The sequence below is a fragment of the Echinops telfairi genome, unplaced genomic scaffold (genome assembly GCF_000313985.2).
Source record: "Echinops telfairi isolate 266 unplaced genomic scaffold, ASM31398v2 ScPeMD7_7457;HRSCAF=8495, whole genome shotgun sequence".
Taxonomy (NCBI): Eukaryota; Metazoa; Chordata; class Mammalia; order Afrosoricida; family Tenrecidae; genus Echinops; species Echinops telfairi.
Genome location: NW_022111357.1, coordinates 35755681 through 35772641, shown reverse-complemented (window position 1 = coordinate 35772641; position 16961 = coordinate 35755681). Strand labels below are relative to the sequence as shown.

At 56.7% G+C, this 16961-nt stretch overlaps 1 protein-coding gene across 2 annotated transcripts in view; it reads left to right on the top strand.

Moving 5' to 3' along the window:
• The window catches only part of H6PD (hexose-6-phosphate dehydrogenase/glucose 1-dehydrogenase), a 35345-nt gene that overhangs the window by 5852 nt on the left and 12532 nt on the right, over positions 1-16961 (top strand). Inside the window, exons 1-3 of one of the 2 annotated variants that reach the window (XM_004705444.2) lie at positions 2332-2510; positions 8389-9025; positions 10480-10597. In XM_004705444.2, coding sequence (XP_004705501.1) covers positions 2485-2510; positions 8389-9025; positions 10480-10597 — 781 coding nt within the window. In that variant the 5' untranslated portion in view covers positions 2332-2484. Of the gene's footprint in view, positions 1-2331; positions 2511-8388; positions 9026-10479; positions 10598-16961 lie in introns of those variants that run through there. The other variant, XM_045299108.1, reaches the window with a different exon arrangement.

Genomic DNA, 16961 nt, shown 5'->3' with positions numbered 1-16961 from the left:
TGGATTCCCTGTGTTTCCAGTTCCTATATGTACCAGTGTACATCCTCTGGTCTAGCCAGACTTGCAAGGTAGAATTCGGATCATGATAGTTGGGGACGGAGGAAGCATTTAGGAACTAGAGAGGTCACTCTTTATGGAAGGAGAAAGTCTCAAATTTCCCCCAAGGAGCGGCTTGTGGTTTTGAATTCCAGACTTTGCAGGCAGCAGCCCCACGTGTCACCTCGCCACCAGAGAGAAGTAAAGCAGGGAGGAGGGTGGAGAGCATGAGGCGGCGAGCGTGGCTTATGGCTTCCCGCAGCGGGCTGAGAACCCTCGTGGGACGGTGACACTTGAAGCAAGCATTGATACCGTGAGGCTGTGAACCACGTTGACGAGGGGAGAGTGGGCCAGGCGGAGGGCGCAGGTACAAAGGCCCTGAGGCAGGGGGCAGGGCGGTGGAGCCTGGAGAGGCCAGAGGAGTAGAGGAGGACAACGAAGAGATGGTGGCCGGCAGACTACGTGCACCCCAAAGGTGTCAGAATAGGAGTGGCAGGGCCTGAGCTGAGCTGAGGCTTAGCAGCAGAAGGAGCAAAGGTTGGTGCTTCTAGCAGTAATGCAGACCGAGATGACGGTGGCTAGGGCGGGCGTGGAAGGGGCCTGGTGGCACCCTGGTTAAGTGCTCACCAGAGGACTGAATTACCGGTGGTTTAAAGCCAGCAGCTCTGTGCAGGGGAGGGATGTGGCCGTGGCGTCTCGTAGGGAACCATTCTACCCTGCCCTACAGAGGCACTGTGAGTGGGAATTGAGGTGAGGGTGATGGTTTGGGTTTTGAGGACCTGGGTAGAGTGTTGGAAGGTGGCCAGGAACGTTTATAATGTGGGTACATTTTGAAGATAGAATCTATAGGATTTCCAAGGGGTGTGCCCTAAACACTGAGGATGGGGACCCCCGTTTGGAGCAGGTTGGAAGATCAGCCGGTGAGTCGTGCAGACGGCCACGTGATTCCAACAAAGAGGCAGTTGGTGGTGCAAGTCGAGTGCAGGAGGAGAAATCAGACTGGAGGTAAAGATCTGGGACTATAAACAGTGATGTGCCAATAAATATGGATTAATTGACTTTGCCGGGGCCAGGGCTGTTTGGGGACCTCTGTTTTATAGGACTGGTCGATTTCTGTGGTGTAAGGAGTCCCCCCTGACCAGTATTTGAGGAGCCCTGGCGGCGTAGTGGTTACACGTTAGACTGCTAACCACAAGTTCGGCGATTTGAACCCTCCAGCCGTGCCTCGGGAGAAAGATGAGACTTTCTACTTCTCTTTAAGAGTGCAGTCTCAGAAACTCACAGGGGCAGTTCTGCCCTGTCCTTCAGGCTCGCTATGGGTCAGCGTTGACTGGATAGCAATGAGTTTGGCTTGGCTTTCTGACCAGCATTCAAGCACAGCGCCCAAGGATAACATCACCATAGAACAGCCATCCATCATGGCCAGAGCACTGATCCTAGTCAAACCTAGTGACGTGACGAGGCAGTGGTGGGTTTGAGCATTGATTATTGCCTTTGTTTTTCATCGACTTTATGGAATTGTAACTTTATGTAATTACTCTTAATAATGACTGTTGATAACGGGCTTTGTAGAGACCAGCTGACTCCAGCACACCACCACTTATAGTGACCCAAGGGAAGTGATGGAAACGAGGATCCTCTGAGACCAGGGAGGAATCCGGGCAACAGGGAGGAGCCCTGCTGGCACAGTGGTTAAGCATTTGGCAGCTTAACCGAGAGATCGGCAGTTTGAATCAGCCGCCGAGCTGTGGGAGAGAGAGAAGTGACAGTCAAGATTATAGCTTTGGATAAACCCCCTTTCCCCCCAGTAGTTTGGCTCTGGCTGGGTTGGAGTGGCCTTGACAACCATAGGTTTAAGTGCAGCACAGCTTGGCCTCCGTACTCCAGCCCCTGTTCCTGCCTCGAGCGATCCGAGGGCGGATCGGAACTGACCGACTGGTGTCTGCACTCGGGCTTTGGCACGGAAGGATGGGCCAGGTCTAGAAGCAGAGAGTCCTGGGAAAGACTTGAGCTAGCTTCTGAATCCAAACCTGGGCACATCTTGTGCATTAGTTAAGATGAACTTTTGTCTTCTGCCCACGGATTCTTTCTAAATTTCCAGACTCCGTGGGCTGTGATGATAGGGAAATTTCCATTTGCCCTCCTGCCCTGGGAAGAAGCCAAAGGTGTGAGGTGGAGTTGGGAAAGGGACGGGGCAGCAGCACTGACCTTTGCCCAACTCCTTTCTGCCGCGACCCGCCACCCCCAGCCTGGAAGAGAGGCTTTGAGCCGAAGGCTGTGGGTGACCAGAACCCGCTCTGCTACGGGGACTCCCGTCCAGGCTGGGCTGCGTGGGCTGACCAGGGACAACTGTTAGCTGCCCCTCTCGCCGGGACGAAAACAAAGACCGGAGCCCTGGGTTCCATCCAGACCCTTCGGCAGGCCAAGCTAGTACTCACACCTTTGGCAATGCAAGCTGAGCAGGGCCCTAGAAGGTGAGTCTGTGTGTTGCCTGGTAGGAGCCTCTGAGATGCACAGTTGGGGCAGCGAAGGGGGGCCATGACACATGACTGTAGCCAAGGGAGCCTGTTAGGAAACCTACTTCTATACCCCCCTGGAGGGTGACCCTCCACGCACGCACACAGCCCCGTGCTTGCTTCGTGTGGGGGGGTCCGGGCAACTCGGGCCTGAGACTTGTCGTGAAGGCACTCTCTTCCTCCGCATGGGAAGGTGTGCCTTTACCGCCTTGTCTCTCCATGTCTGAAGGACACCTGCCATCCGCGTGTCTGCTCACCACTCTGTACTTTGGAGCTCTCTCCTCCTTCCCTGCTGCAGGGGCTCGGCTGCAAGCACTCCCCTGGCCCTAAGCAAGCCCCAGGGGACTCCTAGTCCAGAGGTGGCCCTGGTGTGCTGGTGGTGGTTGTTAGGTGCTATCCAGTTGGTTCGGACTCAAGAGTGACCTGTGCCCAGCAAAGCGAGACACTGCCCGGTCGGTCCTGCAATGGTCTCACAATCGTTCTTAGGGCAGAGCCCGTTGTGGCAGCCACACTTGCCCAGGGCCCATCAACTTGCCCAGGCCAACTGGCCACACTTGCCCAGTCAACCCATCTTGCCCAGGGCCTCCTTTTGTTCACTGCCCCTCTACTTGACCAAGCACGATGTCCTTCTGCAGGGCCCGGTCTCTCCTGACAACCTGTCCAAAGCACCAAGACGAGAGCTTGCCACCCCTGCCCTGGGGGTACAAACAGTTCAGTGTTTGGTTGCTAAGGAGAAGGCTGGTGGCTGGAACCCCCTCGGGTCCTCTGCAGGACAAAGACCCAGGATCTGCTTTTGTCAAGAGGACAGTCCAGCAAACCCTGTAGGGCAGCTCCACTCTGTCACATGTGGTTGCTGTGAGTTCGAATCCACTCACTGGCACCTAATCCCTTTCCTTGGGGAACAGGGCTTAGGAGTGCCTGGGTGGCATCAGTGGTTAAGCACCCAGTTATTCATGGAAAGGTTGGTGGTTCCAATCCATCTATAGGCGCCCAGGAAGAAAGGCCAGGTGATCTACTTCCAGGCGGTCACAGCCTCTCCCAGTCTGTGAAGCCCGGTTCTCATCTGCACAAGGGGGTTCACTGTGAGTCTGAATCGGCTTGACGGCCATTGGTTTCGTTTCCTGGGTTAAGAAAATGCCATAGACACGTTTCGCCCCATTCCTTCATTTCAGGGGAGGAAACTGAGGCCCAGTCCCTTACAGTCATTTGTTCAACATCAGGGCCTGGACAGGAAGCCCCCGAATCCAGTGCCCAATCAGATGCCCTGTGCTTCTGGCCCCACAGTGGCTTCAGCGCCTGCCCAGGGCTCCTAGGCTCACCTTCTCAGTGCAGCTACTCGACTTCCAAAGAGTTCTTTCCTAGCTGCCAACCGAAAGGTTGGTGCTTGGAACTCGCCGGGCAATGAATGCCATGGAAGCAAAGCCTGATGAGCTGCTTCTGGGAGGGTGACAGAGAGCCATGGAGCGGGGCTTTTCTGCAGCATAGCGGTTTCTCTGGAGGCAGGAGGGAGGAAGGTTTGGACCGAGAATGCAGGTGTGTGCGTGCATGTGCGTGTGTGCGCGTGTTTGTCGGGAAGGACTTGTTCGTCATCCCTGCTGCAGCCCTAGGAGATGAGAGAGCTGCACTAAGGCCCCGTGCCCCCTTGGGGGCCAGGAGACACTTTGTATTTAACTAATTTAATTAACTTAATTAGCACCTGTATAAGGGTGGGCCACATGTATCATCTCATTTCATCTTCACAGCCTCCCGTTGAGGCTGGTGGTATTAACCCAGCGTTGTAGATGCAGAGACGTGGACCCAAATAGCCTAGCTGCCTTCATTAAGGCAGCAGCTAAGGTCGCTCCCTAGAACCTGCAGGTAGGGAGTGACCTCTAACATAGCTCTGGCCCAAACTCCCTGCACCTGCTCGGGGCCAGGGAAGCTGTGCAGCCTCGTGACCCGGAACATGGCGTTTGTGATGTGCCAGTCTGTTATCTCACCTCCCTGTTTGCTGGTCTGTAAAGTGAGAGTCGCCACAGGACTGTTGTGAGGAAGGATGGGGGCCGAGCATCTAAGCAAGGGACTTGGTTGACATCAGCTGTTACTACCGGCCGGTGTACAGTTAGCTACCCACCCGCTTTTGCTGGGGGTGAGAGACTGTAAATCCAGGCTCCTTTGAAAGCCCTTCCCTTGATCTCTCCCAGCCCTGCCAAACCTGCCTCAGGTCCCTGTGGAGAGAAGGGGTGGAGGGCGTGCATGCACTGGACCCCTCCTCTGCTTGACTTCTCCCCCTTGATGCCACTGCCTGATGTCCCTGGCCCCTTCCCGGACCTTCTAAATCAGAATCTACATTTAAAAAAAGATCTCTGGGAGTTTGGAAGGCACATTAAGGATTGAGACACACATTAAGATGGAAAAAAAAACACCCTGTGGTAATAAAAAAAGATCCATTTTGAACACACGTATATATACCACCCACTCCAGCTTGGGAGAGAGTCGTTCCCCGGCTGTTTAGCAACCACACAGCAAACACTCATGTCGAAATGCCCGGTAACCTCTAGTTTGTACTTGGAGACGGAAGTGGGCCTGAGAACTGGGGGCCCAGTGCAAAGCTGGGCAGGCGGGACCGTAGCAAGCCCAGTCAGAGCAGGGCCCGTGGGGTCAGGCATCAAGTTTAGCTGCAGTCTTCTGAGGGGGTTGGGGCCCCCCCGCCCCTTCCTGCCCAGGCATTCTGAGGTTCTTGGGCTCCTCCCCTTGTACCAGGCACGTCCTGGAGCCCTGGCACTCAGGACAACTCAGGAGCTGCCAGCTGGCGGCTGCGCCTTCACCAGGCTGTTCTCTGGGCTTTGGGTTTCTCCCCGCCTCCCTCCCCCGACCTTGCAGTGTTTCCTTCCCTCCAGACAGGGGCGAGGGCCAGATGGGGAAGGACTGCTCTGAGAGCCGGGGACAGGGGTTGGAAAGCAGGAGAGGAGGGTGGCCCTGTGGCCCTCTGTGGATCTGGGGGTGAGTGCAGATGGAGGGACTGTGGAAGAGGAAGGTGGGCGAGCCCCTCAGATGGTCACGTCCCTGGCTGCTTCTTCGGAAGCTGAAGCTCCCATTGAGGGGAAGTCTCAGTGAGCAGATGTTTGGTGTCCTGCAGCCACCAGGCAGACACTGCAGTGTCCTCAGGCTGGAAACGGGAAGAGGGGTCTGATGCCTGCGTCCAGGGGCAGAGCTGACCCCCCTGGGAGAAGGGTTGACTGAGAAGGTGAGCTGACAGTTTCTGCAGTGCTAGATGCCAGGGTGTTTTCTAAGATACTTTCCGCTTGTAAACCAATTTCTCTTCCTCTGGAACCCTGGGTGGCACCAACAGTTAAGCGCTGACTAGTCCAAAGGTTGGGAGTTTGAAAATCCTTAGAGGTGCCCCGGAAGGTGCCCTGGCAATCTGTTTCTGAACATCCTCAGTCTTGGAAATCCAACAGAGCCTGGTCCTACTCTGCACCAGTGGGGGCAACACACATCGGGACCGACTTCGTGGCCGTGGGTGTCAGTGACATAGTGGGACAGCGTCATGAGATTGTTGCAATCTTGCTAGACGTCCACCTGAGAGGGGTCCCTGAGTAGCACAAAATAGTTTGCACTTGACTATTAACCTAAAGGTTGCCTGTTGGAGCCACCCAGGGACACTGTGGAAGCAAGGCTTGGGGATCCACTCCGGGAAGACGACTGCTAAGAAAACCCTATGGAGTGTATATGGCGTCACATTTGGGGTTGCCTGGTCAGCATTGATTTCACGGCAACAGTGCCTGTCCCACCCCCCCACCCCCAAACCTACTGCCATTGACTCAGTTCCGACTCCCTGCAACCCTGTAGAGCAGTGGTTCTCAACCTTCCTGATGCCACGACCCTTTCATACAGTTCCTCATGTGGTGGTGACCCCCAACCATAACATTATTTTTGTTGCTACTTCATAACTGTCATTTTGCTGTGATGAATCGGGCAACCCCTGTGAAAGGGTTGTTCGACCCCCAAAGGGGTCGTGACCCACAGGTTGAGAACTGTTCCTGTAGAAGGTTTCTGAGGCTGGGAGTCATAATGTGAGTAGATAGCCTCATTTTTCTTCTTTGGAGCAGCTGGTGGATTTGAACTGCTAACCTTGAGGTTAGCAGCACCATAGTATCCCGCATCGCCACCAAAACTCAGATGGCTGGCACAGCTAAACAAACAAAAATCTCAAACTCACTACCATCGAGTTGATTCCGACTCATAGTGACCCTCAGTTTTCAACCTTCAAGTCTTTATGGGAGTAGAAAGCCCCATCCTTTTCCAGGGAGCAATTGATGGAGTCAAACTGCTGACTTTGTGGCTCACGGCCCAACTTATAACCCACTATTCCTGCCTGGCACAAACCCACTGCCAATGAGTTGATTCTGAGTCATGGTGACCCTGTAGGACAGGGTTGAACTGCCCCTGTGGATTTCTGAGACTGTCACTCTTTGTGGGAGTAGATAGCCTCTCCTGTGGAGCAGCTGGTAGTTGTGAACTGCTGACCTCGCAGTTAGCAGCCCAGTGATTACCCAGCAGCGCCACCAGAGCTGCGTGGCCTGGTGCATAGTAAGCGCTAAATCAGTCATCTTCGTTCTTTGTCACCCTGCTCCCCCAACCGCCCCAGGCTGGCCCCATTTCTCATCTAGGCCAGATGGTCAGCGCTACTAGCTAGGGTTACTTTCCCTGAAATCCCTTCCAATCCTCCCCCAGTACATCAGCCGTTGGGGGAAACTGGAGAATGAGCTGGGAGCTGTGTGTCATGAGAGTTCAGCCCGTTAAGCCATACAACCTTGCTCAGAATTTAAGGCCAGAAAAACACCCTGCGGTACAGGTGTGACAGGCCCTAGGACTCGCCTTTCATGCCTGTCAGCTGTCTCCAACCAAGTCAGCAATCAGCCAAGATACCAGCCTTACCCTGCAGAGGCCAGGGCACCAACTGCTGTCACTCGGCTCAGGAGCCAGTGAGCCTGGTGCCAGGCTCGGCTTCCCGACTCACTCCTCGCCGAGTCTCAGTCTTCCCATCTGTACAAGGGACGCCGTAATAGTGTCCAGCCATATGGTTCTTTACGGGACATTTGTCTGGATGATGGGCACAGGCCCGTTCAATGCTGGGCACAGGCCAGCGCTCGGTGTTTGGCACGGCGTTTGCTGCTCTGATGAAGATTCCCCAATGGCAGCCCCCATTTACACGGTAGTAGACAGTGTCCTAAGGTGATCATCCCTATTAGTATTAACATTCCCCTGTGGCCTGAGTACCACCGTCATCCCCATTTCAGATGAGGAACCAAGGACAGAGGTTAAGTAACTTCTGCAAGCAGTTAGCTGCAGGGTCTGTATTTTTAATCACTCTGCTATAAGCAATTCTCCTTCCTCGTTTGGGGAACCACAGAGAGAAGCGGGAGGGGTTGTTCATGTGTTCCCAGTCCAGGCAGTCAGCGGAGAGCCAGCTCCCTGTCCCCGACTGGGGCTGCCCCGATGGCCCAGCCTACCTCTGCTCCTGTGTGGAGTTGGCTATGGTAGGAAAGTGGACAGCTCCAAGCCCAGCCTGCCGGTCTGTCTCCTGGCTGCCCAAGGCCCCGTCTCCACCAGGGGACTTTGCTGGTCCCGTCCCTGTGTGCAGGCAGGCTCCCTACGACCCCTCGTCTTCCTGGCATGGTTGGTGGCCAAGCTGCTGAGGACGGAGGGGATGTTGTGGGGTGATAACACCTTCCTAAAAGACACGTGGCCGTGTCTTGCCAAGCAGGAAATGTTGGTGACCCGAGAGCCGTGTCCTTCCTTCTTGTCATCTCATCCTTCCTTGTTCCTTGTCTGTCTCTCCCGTGCGCCCCAGGCACCCAGGCTTCTGGAAGATACTCACAGTGGCAACCTGCGCGGCCCTTCTGGGCTGCCTGCAAGCCGGGGAGCTCCAGGGACATGTCTCTATAGTCCTGCTGGGAGCAACCGGGGACCTGGCCCGGAAGTACTTGTGGCAGGGCCTGTTCCAGCTCTACCTGGATGAGGCGGGCAACGGTTACCGTTTCAGCTTCCACGGGGCTGCCCTGATGGCCCCCACGCAGGGCCAGCAGCTCATCGACAAGACCCTGGAGACCCTCTCCTGCCCCCAGGGCATGGCCGCCAGTCACTGCACTGAGCTCAAGGAGCAGTTCTTGCAGCTGAGCCAGTACCGCCAGCTGAAGACGGCCGAGGACTACCAGGCCCTGAACAGGGACATCGAGGCCCATGTCCAGCAGGAGGGACTCCGGGAGGCTGGCAGGATCTTCTACTTCTCCGTGCCGCCCTTCGCCTACGCAGACATCGCCCGCCACATCAACAGCAGCGGCCGCCCCAGCCCGGGCGCCTGGCTGCGGGTTGTCCTGGAGAAGCCCTTTGGCCATGACCACGGTTCAGCCCAGCAGCTGGCCACAGAACTCGGGAGCTTTTTCCAGGAGGAGGAGATGTATCGGGTGGACCACTACCTTGGCAAACAGGTGAGCTTTAGCCGGGCCTATCAGGGGTGGGGTGAGCTGGTGGCAGGCATACCCATCAACAGTCCTGAAGGATGGTGAGGCCTGAGCCCCCCACGGCCATCCAAGGACAGGGGACTTGGTCCTTGCCCACCTGTCTGGCCTTGCATATGGGGGCTGTGTCCTTTTGTGTCTCCCTGCCCCATCTAGGTTCCCACCAGGGCCTGGGCTCTGATCAAGCAGGGCCACCCTGCCCCCTCTCCGGAGGTGTGGCCTCTGCATGTAGCTGTGCGCATCAGCTTCCTGTTGGGTGTCGGGGGAGGGTGAGGAGGAACCTTCTCATTTCCCACCCACCTGTGTTCCCCTTTCCATTTTTGTTTTTGCTCGTCCTGAGGCCTGTTTGTAGCCAGGAGGCTGGTGATAAGCTCAACGCTGAATGGAGGGAAGGGGTCCCAAGACGAAGCTTCTCAGCCCGGCTGAGTAGCAGGAGCCTGGGGCTGCCCATCACAGGCCATGCCTGTGAGCCAGCCAGCTCACGCTGACCGTGTCCTCAGAGCCCTCCACGGCATCTGCTCTGCCACCCCAGCAGGGAGTGCCTGGCCCCTGTGTTCTCTGGTCCTGAGCAGGCTGCTGGGGGTTGGGGCAGCAGGGTGGTGGCCTCTGTGTTGATCTGGAATCAGCCCTGGGCCAGCAGCCACCAGGCCGGGCTCTCATTGGTGCTCGCCAAGCTCCTGGCCATTCGGTCTGGCACTCTGCAGTGACCACACTTGCCTTCCTGTTAGGTGATGCTGGTGGACCGTCGCTCCCAGAAGCCGGGGCTGGGGAAGCATATGAGGTGGATGAGCACCACATGGGACCCTGGCACCACTCTGGGACCCAGACCCACTGGCACTGACCACTCATAGCGACCCTAGATAGGGTTCCCAAAATTGTAAACCCTTAAAGGAACAGACAGCCTCATTTTGCTCCCACTGAGCAGCTAGAGGATTTGAACTGCTGACCTTGCAGTTAGCAGTCCAATCCTTACCCAGCAGTGCTGCCAGGCCTCCTTATTCTCTAGCACAGAGGCGTTTTTGTCACCTGGCTCTCCCTGGAGTTGCCCAGGGCACTGGTTCTCAAATGGTGGTCCGCAGACCAGCCAGTGTCCGCCCAGGTCCCCGCAGTGAAAAGTACGGGATGTATTCAATCGAGAGGCTTTCTTGCTACACAGTTGGTATTAAATTTATGAAAAGCTGCTAGTAATAGAAGAGAGAAAACGTTAAAATATTTTTCTTTCTTGGTCAAATAAAAGGCTGATGACCCTCTGGAGTTAGTTGAGGCTTTGGGGAGACTCTCCTGGGCTGTGAATCCCTGATGCCCAGGATGGCCTGCTCTAGGGAGCGGCTTTTCCTCCAAGCCAGGAGGAGTGAGAGCGGAGCGTGGAGGCCGTCTTCATCCTGGACAGTGCCCGGAGCTCAACCAGTCTTCTCCCTCGGTAGGCCGTGGCCCAGATCCTGCCATTCCGAGACCAGAACCGCAAGGCCTTTGACCACCTCTGGAGCCGGCACCACGTGGAGAGGGTGGAGATCATTATGAAGGAGACGGTGGATGCGGAAGGTGTGTGAGGGGGGGGGCAGGACCCTGCCAGGCTGCCATGGAGGGTCAGCCAGGCTCCTCTGCTTGCGTGTGGTACCCTGCCAGGGCCAGCTCTGTGCCCACTTCTGAGGCTGTGTTGAACCCAGGTGCCCACCAGCTAAGCCCTCAGGTGGGTACCGTTGAATGATGTGAACTTGAGATGGAGAGCAACTGTTGTTGGGTGCCGTCAAGGTCATGCTGACGCATAGCAGCTCCATGGAACGGACCTGCCCGGTCCTGCCTCATCCTCAGCAGGGGTTCAGGTTGAGCCATGGCGATCAGTCCCTCTCGTCGGAGTTCTTCCTCCTTTTGCTGTCTCTCTCCCACTACCATGCAGGATGTCCTTCCTCAGGGACTGGCTCCTGATAACACGTCCAAAGTGCTTGATACGAAGTCCCTCCATCCTCACTTCTAAGGGTGTCCTTCCGAGACCCGCTCGTTCACTTTTCCGCAGCCCGTGGTACGGTGTTCTTTGCCAACAGCATGAGTCGAAGGCATCGCTTCTCTGGGCAGTGTGTGCATGCGCGTGAGGACGTTGACTGATACTATGGCTTGTGTCAGGGGCACCTTCCTCCTCCAAGTGACATGCTCGCTCTGCAGCCCTTGGGCAGCAGATTTGCCCAGGGCAATACGTTGTTTGATTTCATGACGCTTGCTTCCTTGGGCGCTCCTTGTGGATCCAAGTCGAATGAAGCTCTTGACAACCCCAGCCTTTCCTCTGTTTATTGTGACATTGCTATTGGCCAGAGCACCTACCTGGCAAACTCAGTGTTGGGCACGAATCACAGATGTTCTGCCAACAGCAGAAGTTTTCTAACTCCATAAAGATTTACAGCTTCAGAAGCCCCAGGGGGTAGTCCCACTCTTGTCTTGTTGGGCCTCTAGATGGCAGTAGGTCTGAATCAGCTTTCGTGTTGCCCTGAGGGAGGGCTCAGGGAGGAGATGGACCTGGAAGGGCTGGGGGTGGGTTGAGGAGAGGGGGCTGTGCTCTGTGTGGCTGCCTGGGCCCAGCCGCTGCTTCTCAGTGTCTTGTTCTCTGCATATGCTGCCTTCTCCTCCTGGCCCTCTCCCCTCCTTCCATCCCCTCTTTAGCAGCTCAGTTGTCACTCTGTTGGGAGACCTTTGCTGACCTTCCTGACAGGTCTGCGTCCGAGTACCCACACAGCCGGCCACAGCGTGACACTGTCTTAGGCTTCTTCAGGCTGCTCTCCCACCAGGCGTGGGCTCCCTAAGCTGCCCCCCACCCCCAGGGAATGTGCTGGGTGGATGCTGAAGGAGGGGCGCTGCCCTCGAGTCAGGAGACCTGTCTCTGCCTGTACCCAGGGCTGCTCTCTCTCCCCTGGGTGAGGTGAACAGGTCACATGCAGAGTGGAGCCCGGAGCTTTCCACTGGCGGCACACTGTCCAGAGTCCTGCTGCCTGTCTGGGGAAAGGAAAGCAGGTATCCGTGCTGTGTATAAGCCCCCCCACCAGCGTCAGACAAAGGAGGGCCCTACAGGCCTGTTGTCTTAGCAAAAGTACTCTTGGACTTTGCCGAGAGGAAAACAAGGCAGGAAGGCAGGCGGAGGCCTGGCAGGTTGGTTGGCCCAGGAGAGAGACGACAGGGGTGGGGGTGGGGGTGAGGGGGCTCCTGGGCGCCACTGCCTGGGGCCAGAGGGACAGAGGCCTGAGCTCTGGTTTAAGCCTACCTTCTGTCTGGCCCTGCCTTGGCAGGGGCCTGGGTTTTGAGGGTGAGCGAGACTCCCGTTGCTTCCAGTCCCCTGACCAGTGTGCTTTTCATCCAGATGGGCTCTGAGCCTTCAGCCCCGAGGCAAGGGGAGGCCACAGGGCAGGTCTCTGGGCAGCTCGACTGGTGGGGTTAGGGCCCAGTTCAGCCCACCGCCAGTTGGCTGAGACAGCCAGAGGCCAACAAGTGGCCTGCGGTCTGGCCTCCTAGTCCAAAGCTCATGCCCACGGCCCAGAGGCCTCCGGAATCGGGGTGCTTCTTGGGCTTCTTGGACTTGGGGACCAGAAGGACACACAGTGGACAAGCATTCTGGGGAGGTGGCCTGGTGCCACTCTGATGGCCCAACACCAATCGATGCTTTGCTCCCTGGTCTGGAGCCCACCCGGCGGGCGGGCAGGAGCTGTGCAGGCAGCGTGAGCCCTGTGCCCTCCGAGGCCAGGCAGTGTCTGATGCACGGCAGCCTGACCATTAGCAGAGGGCAAGGGCCCAGGTCTTTCTTCTGCTCCCAGCTTGGACCCCCCCCACCCCCAGTTCCCTGCTCCTCCCCACTGCAGGTGTGTGTGTGTGTGCAGCCCCGCCTGCTCCTGCAGAAAGACTCCTGATGACCGACCCAGGGCGCAGCCTTGACATCCCCCCCTATCCCCCCCTGCCCTCTAGGGCTGGAAAGGGCAGGGCAGTGGGTGAGGCCTGGCAGACCGCTCTGTCCCCACCCAGCATGGCTGCAGGCCCCGAGTGAGGGACTCAGTGTGTCAAGGTCATGGGGATGTCCTCCCCGCTCCCACTCACACACACCAAATGGTGGAGGTGGCTTCCAGCTCCCTCCTCCACGCTGTGTGTAAGGGTTTTTTCCCTGCCGCAGCCTCTGGCCCAGAGGAGTTTGCTGCAGTTGAAGCTGCTGCACCGGCAGGGGGGTGGGGTAAGGGGAGGAGGGAAGGGAAAGGCCATCGCTCAGCTGCTGCCGGTAGCCAGCTCCCTCTCCGTCTGACCTGAGGTGCTCCCTGGGGGAGGCCCAGCCAGCCCCCAAGCTACAGACACCCTGGGCTCTCTGGCCAGCATGGGCCTTGGGAGGACTGACCTTGGCAGGGTCACTGGTCCTTCCAGGTCTCCATCATGGGCAGCATGAAGGGTCCTGCGAGCAGGGGGGCTGTGCTGTCAGGGACTGGGGTTCCTCTCTCCCTGCCTTACCTTTGGGGAATGTGGGCCACCTTGTCTGTGACCCCAGAGCCCAAGCTGCGGACCACCACATGCTGTGGCCTCCCAACCTGGCCAGACCCCAGCACCCAGCCTTCCTCCCAGTGTGTGCTCCGGGACTGTCTTCTCCTCCCTTGGTTTCCCCTCTGGGGAAGAGAGAGACTTCCTGTAGCCGGTGAGACTGCCCCTGTCTGGGAGGGTCTCATGTAGCTTTGGGGCTGAGTGACCGAGCAGTGCCCTCACCCAGGGGCAAGGCCACTAGGCCTCAGCCCACACCAGCTGCCTACTGACCCGCCTAGAGCCGTCTGTAAGGTGAGTCCAGCCTGCTGCCCGCGGACCCAGAGAGTGCGCTGGCCAGCCTGCACGGTGTTTATTTTTATCGCCCAGACGGTGCCGGTGGAGATCGCAGCTGCTGGTTAGTTAGGGTTTTTCTCTCTCTCCTAAATATGTTTCTGCTGCTCTTACTGAGCCTTCCACACAGTGGCGACCCGGAGAGGGAGCTGGTGCTGGTTCCGAGCCTGTGACCTTCAGCTCTGCCCTGGTGCAAACTGCAAACTGGCCCCTCTCTCCCCGGCCGGCTTTCAGGATGAAATCAGATGATGTCCACGCTAATGCTTCGCAAATGGAAGTGTTGTTCTCCTTCCAATTTTTCAAGGAGAGGAAGAGACAAGGTTCTGTCTTGCAGTCTTTCTGAGCTCCTTATGTCTTAAATGTGTGTGTGTGCGTGCGCGCGTGCGCAGGCATGCATACATATTTAGATTTCCCTGCACTGATAATCTGCCTAAGAGCTCTCCAAACTCTGCCATCCAGTCAAATCTGACTCGTGTACCTCTTCATGCCTGTCCATCTATGCGTCCTGCCGGTCTGCACCAGTCCTTTATCACCTCCACGTTATTATCATTTTTGTCATCTGAAATCGTATTCTGTGAGCTCTTAAAGAACTGAGGCAGAACCCACAGGCTATAAAAACCGCCCTGCTCGACGGCGCAGCCACACTGCCGTCTCGTTCCCGAGTGTCTTTCACAAGGCTTAGGCTATGGGGATCTTTAGGGGGTCTTTCTCGCAGTGATGGGGCTTTCTCTCCTTGTTCCTACACAGATGGGTTTTAACTCTGTTTTCAACCCAGGAAAGTAGAGTGGGCGTCAACATAGATTCTTTTCAGGAAAAACTTGATGCCCCTAATGCCCATTTAGATGACATCCAACCACATAGATTTCTGTGGTCCTATCAGATTTTAATTCCCCAAACCCACCCTGTGGATTCCAATCATACTGTCTGTAGAGGACGGGTTAGCACTGCCCCGTGGGGTCCCAAGGCTGTCCATCTTTACTGAAGCTGTCTGCCGCATCTGTCTCCCATGGAGTGGAGGGGGGGTTCAAACCACTGAGCTGTCAGTTCGCTTCTGGGTGCTTTCACCAGGGCTCCGCATGGTCATGGTGGGGTTCAGAAGTTCCGGTGAGAGAACAGGAGGTAGCCAGCCCAGTAGCCACTGGAAGACAGCACCCACGCCTCATGTCTCTTACAGACACCGTGGTTGTGCTCCCAGGCCCTGGGGCCTGTGTTACCTGGCACCCGTGTCTTGAGGGTCAGAATCAATGCCTGTGAGCCTGGCTTGTGGGCCTCCTTTCCTCCGTGTCTCCCAAGTTCACCGTGCAGCAGTGGAGCCTCGGCTGGTGGGTAGCAGCACCCGGCCTCTCATCTTGTGCGTCTCTCGAGTGCCGCGATGTTCGCCCGGATTCTTTGAAAAAATCTTACTGTGGAGTGTGGGATCGCTCCCAAAGGCAACAAACCCGGTGCCGGTGGCAGCAGTTGCAAGAGCGGCAGCGGGAAGAGGCAGGGAGAACGGCCAACCCAGAATTCAGACAGAGGTTATTCAAGGACATGGAGGTGGAAAACCAGTGGATCTGCTGTAGCTTGAGATTTAGGCAGGTCCCACTCTCCACTCTCCATGATGCATGCGCGCGGGTACACACACACACATACACACACACACACACACACACAATGCCAGCTATTAAAGGATCTACTTCACTGGAAGGTTATGAGGCTAAAGATGGTGCAGATGGGACTTGTATCAGAGAGAGAGAAATTGCTAAAGCTTTGGGCTGAGGCCCAGACACGGAAGTGAATCCCTCAGCCGGGGGACGATCCCTGCTAAGTCACCGTTTGTGCAAGATGCTTAGAGAGAAACGGTCGACCAGACTGCTACCCACACACCTTCCACCTCCGGCAGCACGTCCTGTTCCACCGGACATCTCGTGGGCATGCAGCCACTCAAGACTGCCCTGTAGGCACTGCATGGTGGGCGTCACCAGGAGGAAGCTGTGTTGTCTAGTCAATTCCGACTCACCGTGACTGTAAGACCGACCGGCACTGCCCCATAGGGTTTCCCAGGCCCTCTGCCATCTTCGCAGCTGCAGATGGCCACTGCCTTCTTCCTGCAGAGCGGCTGGTGAATTCGAACCGCTGACCTAGCTGTTAGCAGCCGAGTACTTAACCACTGCACCAGCAGGGCTCCGTGGCTCCCTAACTCCTGTGCTCACGCTCAGCAGCCTCTGCTGGAAAGAGCCAGGCCAGATCTGGTCACTGCACTTACACACTCTGCAAAGACAGGGTTAACGGAGAAAAGGACCCGGGGCCATCAATCTATAGGCTGTATTAAAACAGTCAGCGTAGCCCTGAAGCTTGAAATTAAGAAAGAGAGGGAGCCCTCTTCCACACAGCGGGTCGTGCGCCTGCGGAATGCATTCTCCTCCAGCTGAGATGGGATAAAAATAGGAAAAGGGCCACCGAGGGATTTGCAAAGCTAATGAGTAGTAAGCAGATAACAGGGCTTTTAAGGACTCTGCTTTCCCGGGGCTCTCCATCAAAAACCCATCTCTTCTCAAAGCTTCAAGCATCCTCTTTGCGCCCTTAAATCTGCTACAACCGTGGATTCTGAGACACACCTCAGCTCTGGGGGACCATCTCGGAAGCTGGGGTGGTCTCACCCGTGATGGGGTCGGGTAGTGGAACCGGCAGCCTTTTTCTGCTCTCAAAAATAGGAAAACCCCAAATCCATAGCCATGGAATCCCAGTGGCCCTGTAGAGGGTTCCCGAGCGAGGCTGAGACTCTGAAGCAGATCGTGTATTCTTTCCCGGCTGGTGAGTTTGAACCGCCAGATCCGCCAGATCCGCAGCGGGCACACCCGTGCTTACCCGACAGCACCACCGGCCCCGTGTTCCTGGTTCTGTTAGGAAACCCGCTCCCTGCCGTTAGGTTGATGCTGGCTCACAGCGACGCTGGAGGGCAGGATGCAACTGCCTTGGGGGTGGTGGGGGGTTTCCCAGCGAACTTCTTACGGAACTAGAAAGCCTCGTCTTTTTTTCCAGGGAGCCTTGGTGAGCACGCGTAGTGATTTCTTCGACCGTTATCGCCTTCTTGGTCCCA